At 41.8% G+C, this 17,789-nt stretch overlaps 1 protein-coding gene across 6 annotated transcripts in view; it reads right to left on the reverse strand.

Moving 5' to 3' along the window:
• Positions 1–17,789, reverse strand: part of LOC128697053 (major facilitator superfamily domain-containing protein 8) — a 90,757-nt gene that overhangs the window by 8,639 nt on the left and 64,329 nt on the right. For all 6 annotated transcript variants that reach the window (XM_070095307.1, XM_070095305.1, XM_070095306.1 and 3 more), the window contains 2 exons: positions 11,309–11,422; positions 237–385 (listed from right to left, as the gene is read on the reverse strand). In XM_070095307.1, coding sequence (XP_069951408.1) covers positions 237–385; positions 11,309–11,422 — 263 coding nt within the window. The remainder of the gene's footprint in view (positions 1–236; positions 386–11,308; positions 11,423–17,789) is intronic.

Raw genomic sequence — 17,789 nt, forward strand, 5'->3', positions numbered from 1 at the left:
CAACTACTACCACAACTACCACAACTACTACCACAACTACCACAACTACTACCACAACAACTACCACAACAACTACCACAACAACTACCACAACAACTACCACAACAACTACCACAGCTACTACCACAACAACTACCACGACAACTACCACAACAACTACCACAACAACTACCACAACTACTACCACAACAACCACAACAACTACCACAACAACTACCACAACTACTACCACTCACTTGGAACACACAAGGCAGCAGGATAACCAGGTTGATCACTGCCAGGACAGCACTGATCCAGGCTGGAGCAGTGTACTTGTTCCACTGGAACCATTCGACACCAGTGTCCAAGTTATCCGGGATGGTCAAAGTCAGCACAGCCTGTAGAACTGGAACAATGTTGTCATAAATGAAATAACGTTGTAATAATTTGAACAATGTTTTGATAACTGGAACAATGTTGTGTCAGCATAGTTGTTGGTCCCCCTCATGTGTTGTATAGCTTATCTGAGTATCATAGTTAGCACCATCCATATGTTTTACATACACGACCCCTTGCTAGGCCTAGGGACTAGATTATGTGACGTCACGTGACGCTGTTGTGAGCCCTTCCCGCCTGGGATCCTTCTCAGTTCCTGGTAATCGAAGCAGGTGATAGGACAGGCAGGCTGGGTCTCTCCCTACACACTCTGCAATATAGTGTTACCATCCAACAAGTGTGTTTATCTCCAGCCTTCATATCTCCTACGAACCCGCCACGACAGTTGTGATAACTGGAAAAATATTGTGATAACTGGAGCAATGTTGTGATAACTGGAACAATATTGTGATAACTGGAACAATGTTGTGATAACTGGAACTATGTTGTGATAACTGGAACAATGTTGTGATAACTGGAACAATGTTGTGATAACTGGAACAATGTTGTGATAAATGGAATAATGTTGTGATAACTGGAACAATGTTGTGATAACTGGAATAATATTGTGATAACTGGAACAATGTTGTGATAACTGGAACAATGTTGTGATAACTGGAACAATGTTGTGATAACTGGAATAATGTTGTGATAACTGGAATAATGTTGTGATAACTGGAACAATGTTCTGGTAACTAGAACAATGTTGTGATAACTGGAACAATGTTGTGATAACTGGAATAATGTTATGATAACTGTAACAATGTTCTGATAACTGGAACAATGTTGTGATAACTGGAACTATGTTGTGATAACTGGAACAAGGTTGTGATAACTGGAACAATGTTGTGATAACTGGAACAAGGTTGTGATAACTGGAACAATGTTGTGATAACTGGAACAATGTTGTGATAACTGGAACAACGTTGTGATAACTGGAACAATGTTGTGATAACTGGAATAATGTTGTGATACCTGGAACAATGTTGTGATAACTGGAACTATGTTGTGATAACTGGAACAATACCTGGAGTTTACCTGGAGAGAGTTCCGGGGGTCAACGCCCCCGCGGCCCGGTCTGTGACCAGGCCTCCTGGTGGATCAGAGCCTGATCAACCAGGCTGTTGCTGCTGGCTGCATGCAAACCAACGTACGAGCCACAGCCCGGCTGATCAGGAACTGACTTTAGGTGCTTGTCCAGTGCCAGCTTGAAGACTGCCAGGGGTCTGTTGGTAATCCCCCTTATGTGTGCTGGGAGGCAGTTGAACAGTCTCGGGCCCCTGACACTTATTGTATGGTCTCTTAACGTGCTAGTGACACCCCTGCTTTTCATTGGGGGGATGGTGCATCGTCTGCCAAGTCTTTTGCTTTCATAGTGAGTGATTTTCGTGTGCAAGTTCGGTACTAGTCCCTCTAGGATTTTCCAGGTGTATATAATCATGTATCTCTCCCTCCTGCGTTCCAGGGAATACAGGTTTAGGAACCTCAAGCGCTCCCAGTAATTGAGGTGTTTTATCTCCGTTATGCGTGCCGTGAAAGTTCTCTGTACATTTTCTAGGTCGGCAATTTCACCTGCCTTGAAAGGTGCTGTTAGAGTGCAGCAATATTCCAGCCTAGATAGAACAAGTGACCTGAAGAGTGTCATCATGGGCTTGGCCTCCCTAGTTTTGAAGGTTCTCATTATCCATCCTGTCATTTTTCTAGCAGATGCGATTGATACAATGTTATGGTCCTTGAAGGTGAGATCCTCCGACATGATCACTCCCAGGTCTTTGACGTTGGTGTTTCGCTCTATTTTGTGGCCAGAATTTCTTTTGTACTCTGATGAAGATTTAATTTCCTCATGTTTACCATATCTGAGTAATTGAAATTTCTCATCGTTGAACTTCATATTGTTTTCTGCAGCCCACTGAAAGATTTGGTTGATGTCCGCCTGGAGCCTTGCAGTGTCTGCAATGGAAGACACTGTCATGCAGATTCGGGTGTCGTGGTGTTGATATGTCAGGGAGATTGCAACATCCAAAACATTTATTATAAAACTGCAATAATCATCACAAACTGCAGAGAAAATCCCATGACAAACTTCCATACATCCAAAGGACAAAGTAAAGCAATATGGAAAAATAGACACAAAGTATAATGTGATCCTATTTGACTGTTTAACACACACACTGGCTTTATCAAAATGTGTTTGTGACACTGTGGCTTTATCAAGATGTGTTTGTGACACTGGCTTTATCAAGGTGTGTGTGTGACACTGTGGCTTTATCAAGATGATGTTTGTGACTTGATAAAGTCCACTGTGTGGGTCAAACAGAGTTGATAAAGGACTGCATTACTCTGCATTTCTGTCTATTTCTCCATGTTGGTGTTTTATACCATTTATCTCCATCTTAGAGCAATATATAATTATCCCTACATGTAACATCACCTCTAAGATCACAATTTTTTTGTACCCAAGCCAATAAGAAATTGTGTGTGTCATCTTGTATTATTTGTGATGTTGAGACAAAGTTGTGTTAACTGGAACAATGTTGTGATAACTGGAACTATGTTGTGATAACTGGAACAATGTTGTGATAACTGGAACAAAGTTGTGATAACTGGAACAAAGTTGTGGTAACTGGAACAATGTTGTGTTAACTGGAACAACGTTGTGATAACTGGAATAATGTTGTGATAACTGGAGCAATGTTGTAATAACTGGAACAACGTTGTGATAACTGGAACAATGTTGTGATAACTGGAACAATGCTGTGATAACTGGAACAATCTGGAGTGGAACCACAGTCGATGGCCTCCACTCCAAACAAACAGATACAGATACTAATGCCCGGAAAAGAAATCCACCCCCAGTACCAACAATACCACCAGTCCGATAACATTCTTCTTTGCAAATATACAGGGTCTAAAGCCAGCAACAAACAACAAGATGCCTTTCATCCGTGGACTGCTTGCAGAGGCAAAGGCAATGTTCGCGGCTTTCACAGAGACCCACATAAAGGATCACTTGGACAATGAAATATGGATCCCAGGTTACAACCTATACAGATGTGACAGAGTGAACAGGCAAAAGGGTGGGGGGTTGGCCTGTACATTGCAGAGTCACTTGTTTGCACAGAACTGCTAAATGCCTCAAATGATGTAGTGGAAGTTTTAGCAGTAAAGGTCGAGAACCAAAACCTAGTCATTGTGGTAGTCTACAAGCCTCCGGATGCAACATCCCAGCAATTCCAGGAACAGCTGTTAAAAATTGACCACTGTCTGGAAAATCTTCCAGCTCCTGCACCCAACATCTTGCTCCTGGGGGATTTCAACTTAAGGCACCTAAAATTGAGGAATATAGCAAATAATATTGTTGCAGTAATGACACCAGGAGGCAGCTCTGATGAAAACTCACACTCACACGAGCTTTTAAATCTCTGCACAAAATTCAATTTAAACCAGCAAATAATAGAGCCTACTAGACTGGAGAATACACTAGACCTCATCTTCACTAACAATGATGATCTGATAAGAAATGTCACCATATCAAAAACAATATACTCAGATCACAACGTAATTGAGGTTCAGACATGTATGCGTGGAGCCCCAGACCGACATAATGAGACTAGTCACGAGGGAGCATTCACCAAATTCAACTTCAATAACAAAAACATAAAGTGGGACCAAGTAAACCAAGTCCTAACCGATATAAGCTGGGAAGATATACTAAGCAACACAGACCCCAACTTATGCCTAGAACAGATTAACTTGGTGGCACTCGATGTATGCACAAGGCTTATTCCTCTAAGAAAAAGGAGGAGTAGATGCAAAATAGAAAGAGACAGGCGCTCCCTTTACAGGCGACGGAAAAGAATAACAGAGCGGCTAAAAGAGGTCAATATATCTGAAATGCGTAGGGAGACACTGGTCAGAGAAATAGCAAGCATCGAACTTAAGCTAAAGGAATCTTATAGGAGTCAGGAATTGCGGGAAGAACTAAAAGCCATAAATGAAATCGAAAGAAACCCAAAGTATTTCTTCTCCTATGCCAAATCAAAGTCGAGAACAACGTCCAGTATTGGGCCCCTACTTAAACAAGATGGGTCCTACACAGATGACAGCAAGGAAATGAGTGAGCTACTCAAGTCCCAATATGACTCAGTTTTTAGCAAGCCACTAACCAGACTGAGAGTCGAAGATCAAAATGAATTTTTTATGAGAGAGCCACAAAATTTGGTTAACACAAGCCTATCCGATGTTATCCTGACGCCAAATGACTTCGAACAGGCGATAAATGACATGCCCATGCACTCTGCCCCAGGGCCAGACTCATGGAACTCCGTATTCATCAAGAACTGCAAGAAGCCCCTATCACGAGCCTTTTCCATCCTATGGAGAGGGAGCATGGACACGGGAGCCGTCCCACAGTTACTAAAAACAACAGACATAGCCCCACTCCACAAAGGGGGCAGCAAACCAACAGCAAAGAACTACAGACCGATAGCACTAACATCCCATATCATAAAAATCTTTGAAAGGGTCCTAAGAAGCAAGATCACCACCCATCTAGAAACCCATCAGTTACACAACCCAGGGCAACATGGGTTTAGAACAGGTCACTCCTGTCTGTCTCAACTATTGGATCACTACGACAAGGTCCTAAATGCACTAGAAGATAAAAAGAATGCACATGTAAAATATACAGACTTTGCAAAAGCCTTCGACAAGTGTGACCATGGCGTAATAGCGAACAAAATGCGTGCTAAAGGAATAACAGGAAAAGTCGGTCAATGGATCTATAATTTCCTCACTAACAGAACACAGAGAGTAGTCGTCAACAGAGTAAAGTCCGAGGCAACTACAGTGAAAAGCTCTGTTCCACAAGGCACAGTACTCGCTCCCATCTTGTTCCTCATCCTCATATCCGACATAGACAAGGATGTCAGCCACAGCACCGTGTCTTCCTTTGTAGATAACACCCGAATCTGCATGACAGTGTCTTCCATTGCAGACACTGCAAAGCTCCAGGCGGACATCAACCAAATCTTTCAGTGGGCTGCAGAAAACAATATGAAGTTCAACGATGAGAAATTTCAATTACTCAGATATGGTAAACACGAGGAAATTAAATCTTCATCAGAGTACAAAACAAATTCTGGCCACAAAATAGAGCGAAACACCAACGTCAAAGACCTGGGAGTGATCATGTCGGAGAATCTCAACTTCAAGGACCATAACATTGTATCAATCGCATCTGCTAGAAAAATGACAGGATGGATAATGAGAACCTTCAAAACTAGGGAGTCCAAGCCCATGATGACACTCTTCAGGTCACTTGTTCTATCTAGGCTGGAATATTGCTGCACACTAACAGCACCTTTCAAGGCAGGTGAAATTGCTGAACTAGAAAATGTACAGAGAACCTTCACGGCGCGCATAACGGAGATAAAACACCTCAATTACTGGGAGAGCTTGAGGTTCCTAAAACTGTATTCCCTGGAACACAGGCGGGAGAGATACATGATTATATACACCTGGAAAATCCTAGAGGGACTAGTACCGAACTTGCACACGAAAATCACTCACTACGAAAGCAAAAGACTTGGCAGACGATGCAACATCCCCCCAATGAAAAGCAGGGGTATCACTAGCACGTTAAGAGACCATACAATAAGTGTCAGGGGCCCGAGACTGTTCAACTGCCTCCCAGCATACATAAGGGAGATTACCAACAGACCCCTGGCAGTCTTCAAGCTGGCACTGGACAAGCACCTAAAGTCGGTTACTGACCAGCTGGGCTGTGGCTCGTTCGTTGGTTTGCGTGCAGCCAGCAGCAACAGCCTGGTTGATCAGGCTCTGATCCACCAGGAGGCCTGGTCACAGATCGGGCCGCGGGGGCGTTTACCCCCGGAACTCTCTCCAGGTAAACTCCAGGTAAACTGGAACAATGTTGTGATAACTGGAACTATGTTGTGAAAACTGGAACAATGTTGTGATAACTGGAACAATCTTGTGATTACTGGAACAATGTTGTGAAAACTGGAACAATGTTGTGATAACTGGAACAATGTTGTGACAACTGGAACAATGTTGTGATAACTGGAACAATGTTGTGATAACTGGAGGAAGGTTGTGATAACTGGAGCAATGTTGTGATAACTGGAACTATGTTGTGATAACTGGAACAATGTTGTGATAACTGGAACAATCTTGTGATTACTGGAACAATGTTGAGAAAACTGGAACAATGCTTGACTGGAAGAAGTTTGTGATAACTGGAACAATGTTGTGGTAACTGGAACAATGTTGTGGTAACTGGAACAATGTTGTGATAACTGGAACAATGTTTACCTGGAGTTTACCTGGAGAGAGTTCCGGGGGTCAACGCCCCCGCGGCCCGGTCTGAGACCAGGCCTCCTGGTGGATCAGAGCCTGATCAACCAGGCTGTTGCTGCTGGCTGCACGCAAACCAACGTACGAGCCACAGCCCGGCTGATCCGGAACTGACTTTAGGTGCTTGTCCAGTGCCAGCTTGAAGACTGCCAGGGGTCTGTTGGTAATCCCCCTTATGTGTGCTGGGAGGCAGTTGAACAGTCTTGGGCCCCTGACACTTATTGTATGGTCTCTTAACGTGCTAGTGACACCACTGCTTTTCATTGGGGGGATGGTGCATCGTCTGCCAAGTCTTTTGCTTTCGTAGTGAGTGATTTTCGTGTGCAAGTTCGGTACTAGTCCCTCTAGGATTTTCCAGGTGTATATAATAACGTATCTCTCCCTCCTGCGTTCCAGGGAATACAGGTTTAGGAACCTCAAGCGCTCCCAATAATTGAGGTGTTTTATCTCCGTTATGCGCGCCGTGAAAGTTCTCTGTACATTTTCTAGGTCGGCAATTTCACCTGCCTTGAAAGGTGCTGTTAGTGTGCAGCAATATTCCAGCCTAGATAGAAGAAGTGACCTGAAGAGTGTCATCATGGGCTTGGCCTCCCTAGTTTTGAAGGTTCTCATTATCCATCCTGTCATTTTTCTAGCAAATGCGATTGATACAATGTTATGGTCCTTGAAGGTGAGATCCTCCGACATGATCACTCCCAGGTCTTTGACGTTGGTGTTTCGCTCTATTTTGTGGCCAGAATTTGTTTTGTACTCTGATGAAGATTTAATTTCCTCATGTTTACCATATCTGAGTAATTGAAATTTCTCATCGTTGAACTTCATATTGTTTTCTGCAGCCCACTGAACGATTTGGTTGATGTCTGCCTGGAGCTTTGCAGTGTCTGCAATGGTTTAGTTAGTTTAATATGTTTATTATGCACCCCATACCCATCCTGTGGGCGGTAGTCAAAAGATTACAGAGGTACATAATTGGTCCAGGGACTGGACTCCAAAGTTTTGATAGCTGAGCAAGTTACAGAGGCAATGAACTCACAATTTACAAAGGTAATGAACTCACAATTTACAAAGGTAATGAACTCACAATTTACAAAGGTAATGAACTCCAGGTAAGTCTGGTCACAATCATGACAAGTTACAAAGGTATTTACAGATTACAGAGGTACGTAATGGGTCCAGGGACTGGGCCCCCAAAGTTTTGATAGCTGAACTAGGTACAAAGGTAATGAGCTCACAAGTTACAAAGGTAATGAATTCTGTAGAATGGTTACTTACGTTTATACTTTGGCTACAATCATGAACAAATTATAGAGTAATGAGCAATTCACACTTCCACACCCGGTCAAACTGTAATGAGTTATTGGTGCAAATATTGATTGTTGAGTCACACACACCACACACACACACGATGGAAGACACTGTCATGCAGATTCGGGTGTCATCTGCAAAGGAAGACACGGTGCTGTGGCTGACATCCTTGTCTATGTCGGATATAAGGATGAGGAACAAGATGGGGGCGAGTACTGTGCCTTGTGGAACAGAGCTTTTCACCGTAGCGGCCTCGGACTTTACTCTGTTGACAACTACTCTCTGTGTTCTGTTAGTGAGGAAATTATAGATCCATCGACCGACTTTTCCTGTTATTCCTTTAGCACGCATTTTGTGCGCTATTACGCCATGGTCACACTTGTCGAAGGCTTTTGCAAAGTCTGTATATATTACATCTGCATTCTTTTTGTCTTCTAGTGCATTTAGGACCTTGTCGTAGTGGTCCAATAGTTGAGACAGACAGGAGCGACCTGTTCTAAACCCATGTTGCCCTGGGTTGTGTAACTGATGGGTTTCTAGATGGGTGGTGATCTTGCTTCTTAGGACCCTTTCAAAGATTTTTATGATATGGGATGTTAGTGCTATTGGTCTGTAGTTCTTTGCTGTTACTTTACTGCCCCCTTTGTGGAGTGGGGCTATGTCTGTTTTTTTTTTAGTAACTGTGGGACGACCCCCGTGTCCATGCTCCCTCTCCATACGATGGAAAAGGCTCGTGATAGGGGCTTCTTGCAGTTCTTGATGAACACAGAGTTCCATGAGTCTGGCCCTGGGGCAGAGTGCATGGGCATGTCATTTATCTCCTGTTCGAAGTCATTTGGCGTCAGGATAACATCGGATAGGCTTGTGTTAATCAAATTTTGTGGCTCTCTCATAAAAAATTAATTTTGATCTTCGACTCTCAGTCTGGTTAGCGGCTTGCTAAAAACTGAGTCATATTGGGACTTGAGTAGCTCACTCATTTCCTTGCTGTCATCTGTGTAGGACCCATCTTGTTTAAGTAGGGGCCCAATACTGGACGTTGTTCTCGATTTTGATTTGGCATAGGAGAAGAAATACTTTGGGTTTCTTTCGATTTCATTTATGGCTTTTAGTTCTTCCCGCGATTCCTGACTCCTAAAGGATTCTTTTAGCTTAAGTTCGATGCTTGCTATTTCTCTGACTGTGATAACTGGAACAATGTTGTGAAAACTGGAACAATGTTGCGATACCTGGAACAATGTTGCGATAACTGGAACAATGTTGTGATAACTGGAACAATGTTGTGATAACTGGCACAATGTTATGATAACTGGAACAATGTTGTGATAACTGGAACAATGTTGTGATAACTGGAACAATGTTGTGATAACTGGAACAATGCTTGACTGGAACAAGGTTGTGATAACTGGAACAATGTTGTGATAACTGGAACAATGCTTGACTGGAACAGTGTTGTTATAACTGGAACAATGTTGTGATAACTGGAACAGTGTTGTGATGACTGGAACAATGTTGTGATAACTGGAACAATGTTGTGATAACTGGAACAGTGTTGTGATAACTGGAACAATGTTGTGATAACTGGAACAATGTTGTGATAAATGGAACAATGTTGTGATAACTGGAACAATGCTTGACTGGAACAAGATTGTGATAACTGGAACGATGTTGTGATAACTGGAACAATGCTTGACTGGAACAAGGTTGTGATAACTGGAACAATGTTGTGATAACTGGAACAAGGTTGTGATAACTGGAACAATGCTTGACTGGAACAAGGTTGTGATAACTGGAACAAGGTTGTGATAACTGGAACAATGTTGCAACAACTGGAACAATGTTGTGATAACTGGAACAATGTTGTGATAACTGGAACAATGTTGTGAAAACTGGAACAATGTTGTGATAACTGGAACAATGTTGTGATAACTGGAACAATGTTGTGATAACTGGAACAATGTTGTAACAACTGGAACAATGTTGTGATAACTGGAACAATGTTGTGATAGCTGGAACAATGTTGTGAAAACTGGAACAATGTTGCGATAACTGGAACAATGTTGCGATAACTGGAACAATGTTGTGATAACTGGAACAATGTTATGATAACTGGAACAATGTTGTGATAACTGGAACAATGTTGTGGTAACTGGAACAATGTTGTGATAACTGGAACAATGCTTGACTGGAACAAGGTTGTGATAACTGGAACAATGTTTTGATAACTGGAACAATGCTTTACTGGAACAGTGTTGTTATAACTGGAACAATGTTGTGATAACTGGAACAGTGTTGTGATGACTGGAACAATGTTGTGATAACTGGAACAATGTTGTGATAACTGGAACAATGTTGTGATAACTGGAACAATGCTTGACTGGAACAAGATTGTGATAACTGGAACAATGTTGTGATAACTGGAACAATGCTTGACTGGAACAAGGTTGTGATAACTGGAACAATGTTGTTATAACTGGAACAATGCTTGACTGGAATAAGGTTGTGATAACTGGAACAAGGTTGTGATAACTGGAACAATGCTTGACTGGAACAAGGTTGTGATAACTGGAACAAGGTTGTGATAACTGGAACAATGTTGTAACAACTGGAACAATGTTGTGATAACTGGAACAATGTTGTGATAACTGGAACAATGTTGTGATAACTGGAACAATGTTGTGATAACTGGAACAATGTTGTGATAACTGGAACAATGTTGTAATAACTGGAACAATGTTGTGATAACTGGAACAAGGTTGTGATAACTGGAACAATGTTGTAATAACTGGAACAATGTTGTGATAACTGGAACAATGTTGTAACAACTGGAACAATGTTGTGATAACTGGAACAATGTTGTGATAACTGGAACAATGTTGTGATAACTGGAACAATGTTGTAATAACTGGAACAATGTTGTGATAACTGGAACAATGTTGTAACAACTGGAACAATGTTGTGATAACTGGAACAATGTTGTAATAACTGGAACAATGTTGTGATAACTGGAACAATGTTGCGATTACTGGAACAATGTTTTTTTTATGTCAGTAACAAAAATTTAGATGATCAGGAAGGGGGGGGGTATTTACACTGAAATGTGTACCTGTATATCTCGGTATGTATTCTGTATACTACTACTACTACTACTAATAATAATAATAATAATAATAATAATAATAATAATAATAATAATAATGGTAGCACTCACTTGGTCCAATAATAACGCCAGTGGCCTGGCCCACTGACAACATACTCAGAGAGAAGGTTCGTTCTTCCAGGGTGGTGGAGCTGGCCATGTATGTCCTACACACTGATGATAAGGCTGTGAATATAGTGTTCTCGTTAAAATACTTACACACACACAAATAAAGGCGCCTAGCTACCACATGTGTGTGTGCACCTGTACTGTATATGTGTGTGCACCCATATGTGTGTGTGCGCTATATGTGTGTGCGCTATATGTGTGTGTGCGCTATATGTGTGTGTGCGCTATATGTGTGTGTGCGCTATATGTGTGTGTGTGTGCGCTATATGTGTGTGTGCGCTATATGTGTGTGTGTGCGCTATATGTGTGTGTGCGCTATATGTGTGTGTGTGCGCTATATGTGTGTGTGTGCGCTGTGTGTGTGCGCTATATGTGTGTGTGTGTGCGCTATATGTGTGTGTGCGCTATATGTGTGTGTGTGCGCTATATGTGTGTGTGCGCTATATGTGTGTGTGTGTGCGCTATATGTGTGTGTGTGCGCTGTGTGTGTGCGCTATATGTGTGTGCGCTATATGTGTGTGTGCGCTATATGTGTGTGTGTGCGCTATATGTGTGTGTGCACCTATACTGTATGTGAGTGTGCGCCCATGTGTGTGTGTGCACCCATACTATATGTGTGTGCGCATAAGGGCGACTAGTAAACCCAAGAATAACATTCCGACATCTCAGTAAGAAATCATTCAAGACTCTATACACCGCGTACGTTAGGCCCATATTGGAGTATGCAACACCAGTTTTTAACCCACATCTGGTCAAGCACGTCAAGAAATTAGAGAAAGTGTAAAGGTTTGCAACAAGACTAGTCCCAGAGCTAAGGGAAATCTCCTACGAAGAAAGGTTAAGGGAAATCGACCTGACGACACTGGGGGACGGGAGGGACTGGGGGGGGGAGACACATGATAGAGACATAAAATACTGAGAGGAATCGACAAGGTGGATATGGACACAGAAACAAGGGGTCACAATTGGAAGCTGAAGACTCAGATGAGTCACAGGGATGTTAGGAAGTATTTATTGTCAGGAAGTGGAATAGTCTGGCAAGTGACATAGTGGAAGCAGGTACCATACTTAGCTTTAAGAAGAGGTATGATGAAGCTTATGGAGCAAGGAGAGAGTGACCTAGTAACGATGAGTAAAGAAGCGAGGACAGTAGCAATGACTGGACCCCTGCAACCACAATTTGGTGAGCACAATTAGGTGAGTACACACACACATACACACACACACACACACATTCTCAACATATGTTAAAGAGTTCAGAACTTGCCCAGCACTCCACGGAACTTGCCCAGCACTCCACGGAACTTGCCCAGCACTCCACGGAACTTGCCCAGCACTCCACGGAACTTGCCCAGTACCCCAAGAATAAAGTCAGCAAATATCTCGCCCATAAAACAATGTAAACCAAAGTTTGGCAGATAAATGTAGATGCAGTATTAACAGGTGTAAAATCATGAAAGAGAGAGTACCAGAGGCTAACTCTGATGTAGTCACTCTAACAGAGACTAAACTGAGGTATAATAAGACATGTGATATTCCCGGAGAGGCTACCAAACAGTATGAAAAAAGAAGGGGAAAAAGGTGGAGGAAGAAATACACTGACGTTAAGGAACCAGCAGAGATTGGAGGGACTACAAAATCTGGAAACGGTCCTAAATGATATAAACTGGGAAGATAACCTAAGCAACACGGATCCACACTTATGTCTAGAACAAATTAACTTTGTGGCACTTGAGGTATGCTCAAGGCATATTCCTTTGTGGAAAAGAAGATGTAAACTAGAAAGAGAAAGGCACTCCCTAAACAGGCGAAGACAAAGAATAACAGAGGTGCTACAAGAGGCCAATATACCTGCAATACGTAGGGAGACATTGGTCAGAGAAATAGCAAACATCGAACTAAAGCTACAGGAATCTTACAGGAGTCAAGAAACACGGGTTGAACTAAAAGCCGTAAATGAAATTGAAAGAAACCCAAAATATTTCTTATCTTATGCCAAATCAATGAAACTCTGAGTTCATCAAGAACTGCAAGAAGCACCTATCATGTACTTTTAACATCCTATGGAGAGGGATCATAGACACAGGGGTTGTCCCACAGCTGTTAAAAACAATAAACATAGCCCCAAAAGCTTTACTGTCACAAAGGTGGCAGTAAAGCAACAGCAAAGAACTACAGACCGATAGCGCTAACGTTCCATTTCATAAAAATCTTTGAAAGGGTTCTAAGAAGCAAGATCGTCACCCATCTAGATACCCATCAGTTACACAACCCAGTGCAGCATGGATTTAGACAAGGTCCTGGATGTTCTAGAAGACGAACAAAATGCAGATGTAATATACGTAGACTTTGCAAAAGCCTTTTACAGGTGTGACCATGGCATGATAGCGCACAAAATGCATGATAAGGGAATAACAGGAAAAGCTGGTAGATGGATCTATAATTTCCTAACAAATAGAACACAGAGGGGTAGTAGTAAACAGAGTAAAGTCTGAGGCAGCTACTATGAAAAGCTGTGTTCCACAAGGCACAGTACTCACTCCCATCTTGTTCCTCATCCTCATATCTGACATAGACAGGGATGCCACAGCACCTTTGCAAATGACACCCGAATTTGCTTGAAGGTGTCCTCCATTGAGAACACCTCGGCCTGGCCCCTCGAAGAAGACATCTGCTCGTACATTAACTGTGTTGAAAAGGCAGTTACTCTCTAACTGCTGTGACGATCACTGTAACTGCGATAAAACACCTCAGTTACTGGGAACGCTTGAAGTTCCTCGACCTGTACTCCCTAGAATGCAGGCGAGAAAGATACATGATTATATACACTTGGAAAATCCTAAAGGATTAGTACCAAACCTGCACACGAAAATCACTCCCTATGAAAGCAAAAGACTCGGCAGACGACGCAACATCCCCCAGTGAGAAGCAGAGGTGCCAATAGCACAATAAGGGTCAACACAGTAAGTGTCAGGGGCCCAAGACTGTTCAACTGCCTCTCATAATACATAAGAGGGATTACCAATAGACCCCTGGCTGCTTTCAAGAAGGCACTGGAGAAGCACCTGAAGTCAGTACCTAATTTGCATGAAATGCTCTGCATAACAAGTGATGTCAGCTATGGTCTCTATACCTTGTACATGTTCTTGTAGAACTAAATATTATTGATATTATTATTATTATAAGTATTGGGGACAGTGCCCGAGAGAACAAGAGGCAAAGCTAAAGCTTTGTAGGGTGAGGAGACCTCACCTTACAAAGTAACTAGGAGAACTGGGACCACCATGGTGGACCAGGAACAGGGTGAGGGAATCTTATAGTCACAGTGATGAAGAACTTTCTGAGACAACATGTTAAGGAAACAACAAGAGTGAGGGGAGGAGATGAATCAGCTAGACTACACCTGTTTTTTATACAGAATGAATACAACTCACTAGAAATTACTTCCGAGAAACTTGAAAAATCCGGCAGTCACCTGATGGTGAGTTTGTAGTTACTTGTGGAAATGGGAACAAAGCAAGGAAGGGAGGAAGTGAAGAGAAGGAAATGGGGATAGATGACTATGATAGAAGGAGAAACTTTCCGAGAGAAGTGCAATGGGAACCGGAAAAGAGAAAGCTACAATAAATGATGGATAGTACACAATGATGGAACTGCTGAAATGTAAAGGGTAAGGAATGATTGAAACAAAACAAGAAGGAAAGGAAGAAGAAAACAAGAGTGAACATAAGACCATAATAAAGAAGAAGCACTGCAGCAGGTCTACTGTCCCATGCTAGGCAGGTTCAAGTCACCTACTGGCCCATGCAGGCAGATCTAAGTCATGCCCATCCACACCCACTCATGTCTCATCTATTTTTAAAACTACACAAGGTTCGATGACATTACTCAGGAGTTTGTTCCACCCGTCCACAACTCTATTATCAAAATAGTGTTTTCCTATATCCTTTATAAATCTAAAGTTTTCCAACCATTGCTACGAGTCCTGTCTTGATTACATATTTTTAGTACATTATTTACATCCTCTTTATTTATTCCTGATTTCCAATTATACACCTCAGTCATATCATCCTCCTAATTCTACGACTTTCTAGAGAGTGCAGGTTCAGGATCTCGGTCTATCCTCGTAGGGAAGATTTCTGATACATGGGATCAACTTTGTCATCCTCCTCTATACGTTTTCCAGAGCATTTATGTCCATTCTGTAATACGGTGACCAGAACTGAGCAACATAGTCTAAATGAGGCCTAACCTGAGGACTCTTGTTATTTATACTTCTTGATATGAAGCCAAAAATTATATTCGCTATATTATGAACACCAATGTTCCGTTGTCTTGGTTTTAGATTACTGCTAACTAAAATTCCTAACTCTTTATCCCAGTGATTAGGGTCTACATTATATAGTTTATAAGTAGTACAAGAAAGGTATACAATACCGACAAGATGATATTTAGACACATGTGCAACATCTGGGTATCTTTATTGTAGACGTTTCGCCATCCAGTGGCTTTATCAATACAAATTCTAGGACATAATTTGAAGACAGTAGAACTATATACAGAAGATGAGGTAATCAGTCCCTCAACCTTGGAGTTGGTGTGGAGAACACCGTAGTCGTGGAGATTCTGGTGCAGAGGCAAGGAGCCTGGCGCTTGTATACTAACGGCAAGTGGAAAGGGACGTGTAGCAGACGAGGGCATAGTCACTGGTAGGCGGGATTTTCCAGTCGAAGTAGGTCAGACCCTTTCCACCTGGCGTTAGTATATAAGCGCCAGGCTCCTTGCCTCTGCTCCAGAACCTCCACGACTACGGTGTTCTTCACACCAACTCCAAGGTTGAGGGACTGATTACCTCATCTTCTATATATAGTTCTACTGTCTTCAAATTATGTCCTAGAATCTGTATTGATAAAGCCACTGGATGGCGAAACGTCTACAATAAAGATAACCAGATGTTGCACATGTGTCTAAATAGTTTATAAGTGCCATGTTTATTTTCCTTTCCTACGCTTAGAACTGAAGTCCATGATGCAATAAGGAGTGAAGAGAGGTCAAGGTGTCCCGTAGCTGGGTTGGTAGTGCACTCATCTCACACACTGAGGCCCGTGGTTTGATCCCCGGTACGAGTAGTAACATTAGGACGTGTTTCCTTAAGACATCTGCTGTCCCCGATCACTTAGCAGTAAATAGGTACCTAGGTGCTAGCCGCCTGGTGTGGGTCGCATCCTGGGCACAAAATTAACCTAAGTTCCCCAAAATACTCTGCAAAACAAGAGTCTTTCTATATAGCAGTATGTCACTGATGTGAGCTATGGTCTGTATAAGTTGTATCATGTACTTGTACAAATACAGATTATTTTATAATAATAATAATAATAATAATAATTATTATTATTATTATTATTATTATTATTATTATTATTATTATTATTATTATTATTATTATTATTATTATTATTAAGAGTACGAGAAAGAGGATTTGAAAGAAACACAGAGTAAATCAAAGAGCCAGAAACTGAGAAGAAAGCAGAAGAATAAGGAACAAGAACACAAGGACAAGAAGAGAAGCCGTAAAAGAGATAGAAAATGATAAATCTTGAGAGACCAGAAGGGAACCGAAGTTACTACACAGACATAAGACAACCGTGAAGGAACAAGTGATGAAGTTGATGAAGGAAGGAAGGAAGGAAGGAAGTTAGGAAGGAATGAAGGTAGGAAGGAAGGTAGGAAGGAAGGTAGGAAGGTAGGAAAAAAGGTAGGAAGGAAGGTAGGAAGGTAGGAAGGTAGGAAGGTAGGAAGGAAGGTAGGAAGGAAGGTAGGAAGGTAGGAAGGTAGGAAGGAAGGTAGGATGAATATGGAATGTAGGTAGAATGAAGTCAGCAGGGAATGGAATGAACAAGGTAAGGAATAGCAGGAATGGAAATGAAGTCAGGTGAATGGAATACAGGAATGGAATGGAATACAGGAATGGAAATAAGGGCAGGAATGAATGAATAAGAGGAATATATGGAATGGTTATGAAATGAATGTAAGGAAATGAATGCAGGAATAAGCAGAAAATAGAATGCAGGAATGAAAATGGAATGGAATGGAACATAAATGCATGGAATAGCAATGAAGGAATAATAGAAGTGAAGGGATAGGAAGCTAAAGAGGTGAAGGTGGAAGGAAGAATGAAGAAAGGTAAGGAATATGAAGGAATGAATGCAATATAGGAATCAAGAGGAATAAGAAGGAATAAGAGGAATGAATCTATAAGGCAATGGAATATAGGCAATAAGTGAATGCAAGGAATATGAGTCGAATAGGAAATGTATGGAATGGAAATGTGAGAAATGGAAGTCACAGGTAATGGAAGGTAGGAAGGAATGCAATAAGAAGGAATATATAAAAATAAGGAATGGAATGGAATGGACAGGTTTAA

Source organism: Cherax quadricarinatus, chromosome 49, assembly GCF_038502225.1.
Source record: "Cherax quadricarinatus isolate ZL_2023a chromosome 49, ASM3850222v1, whole genome shotgun sequence".
In the NCBI taxonomy this organism is placed as follows: domain Eukaryota; kingdom Metazoa; phylum Arthropoda; class Malacostraca; order Decapoda; family Parastacidae; genus Cherax; species Cherax quadricarinatus.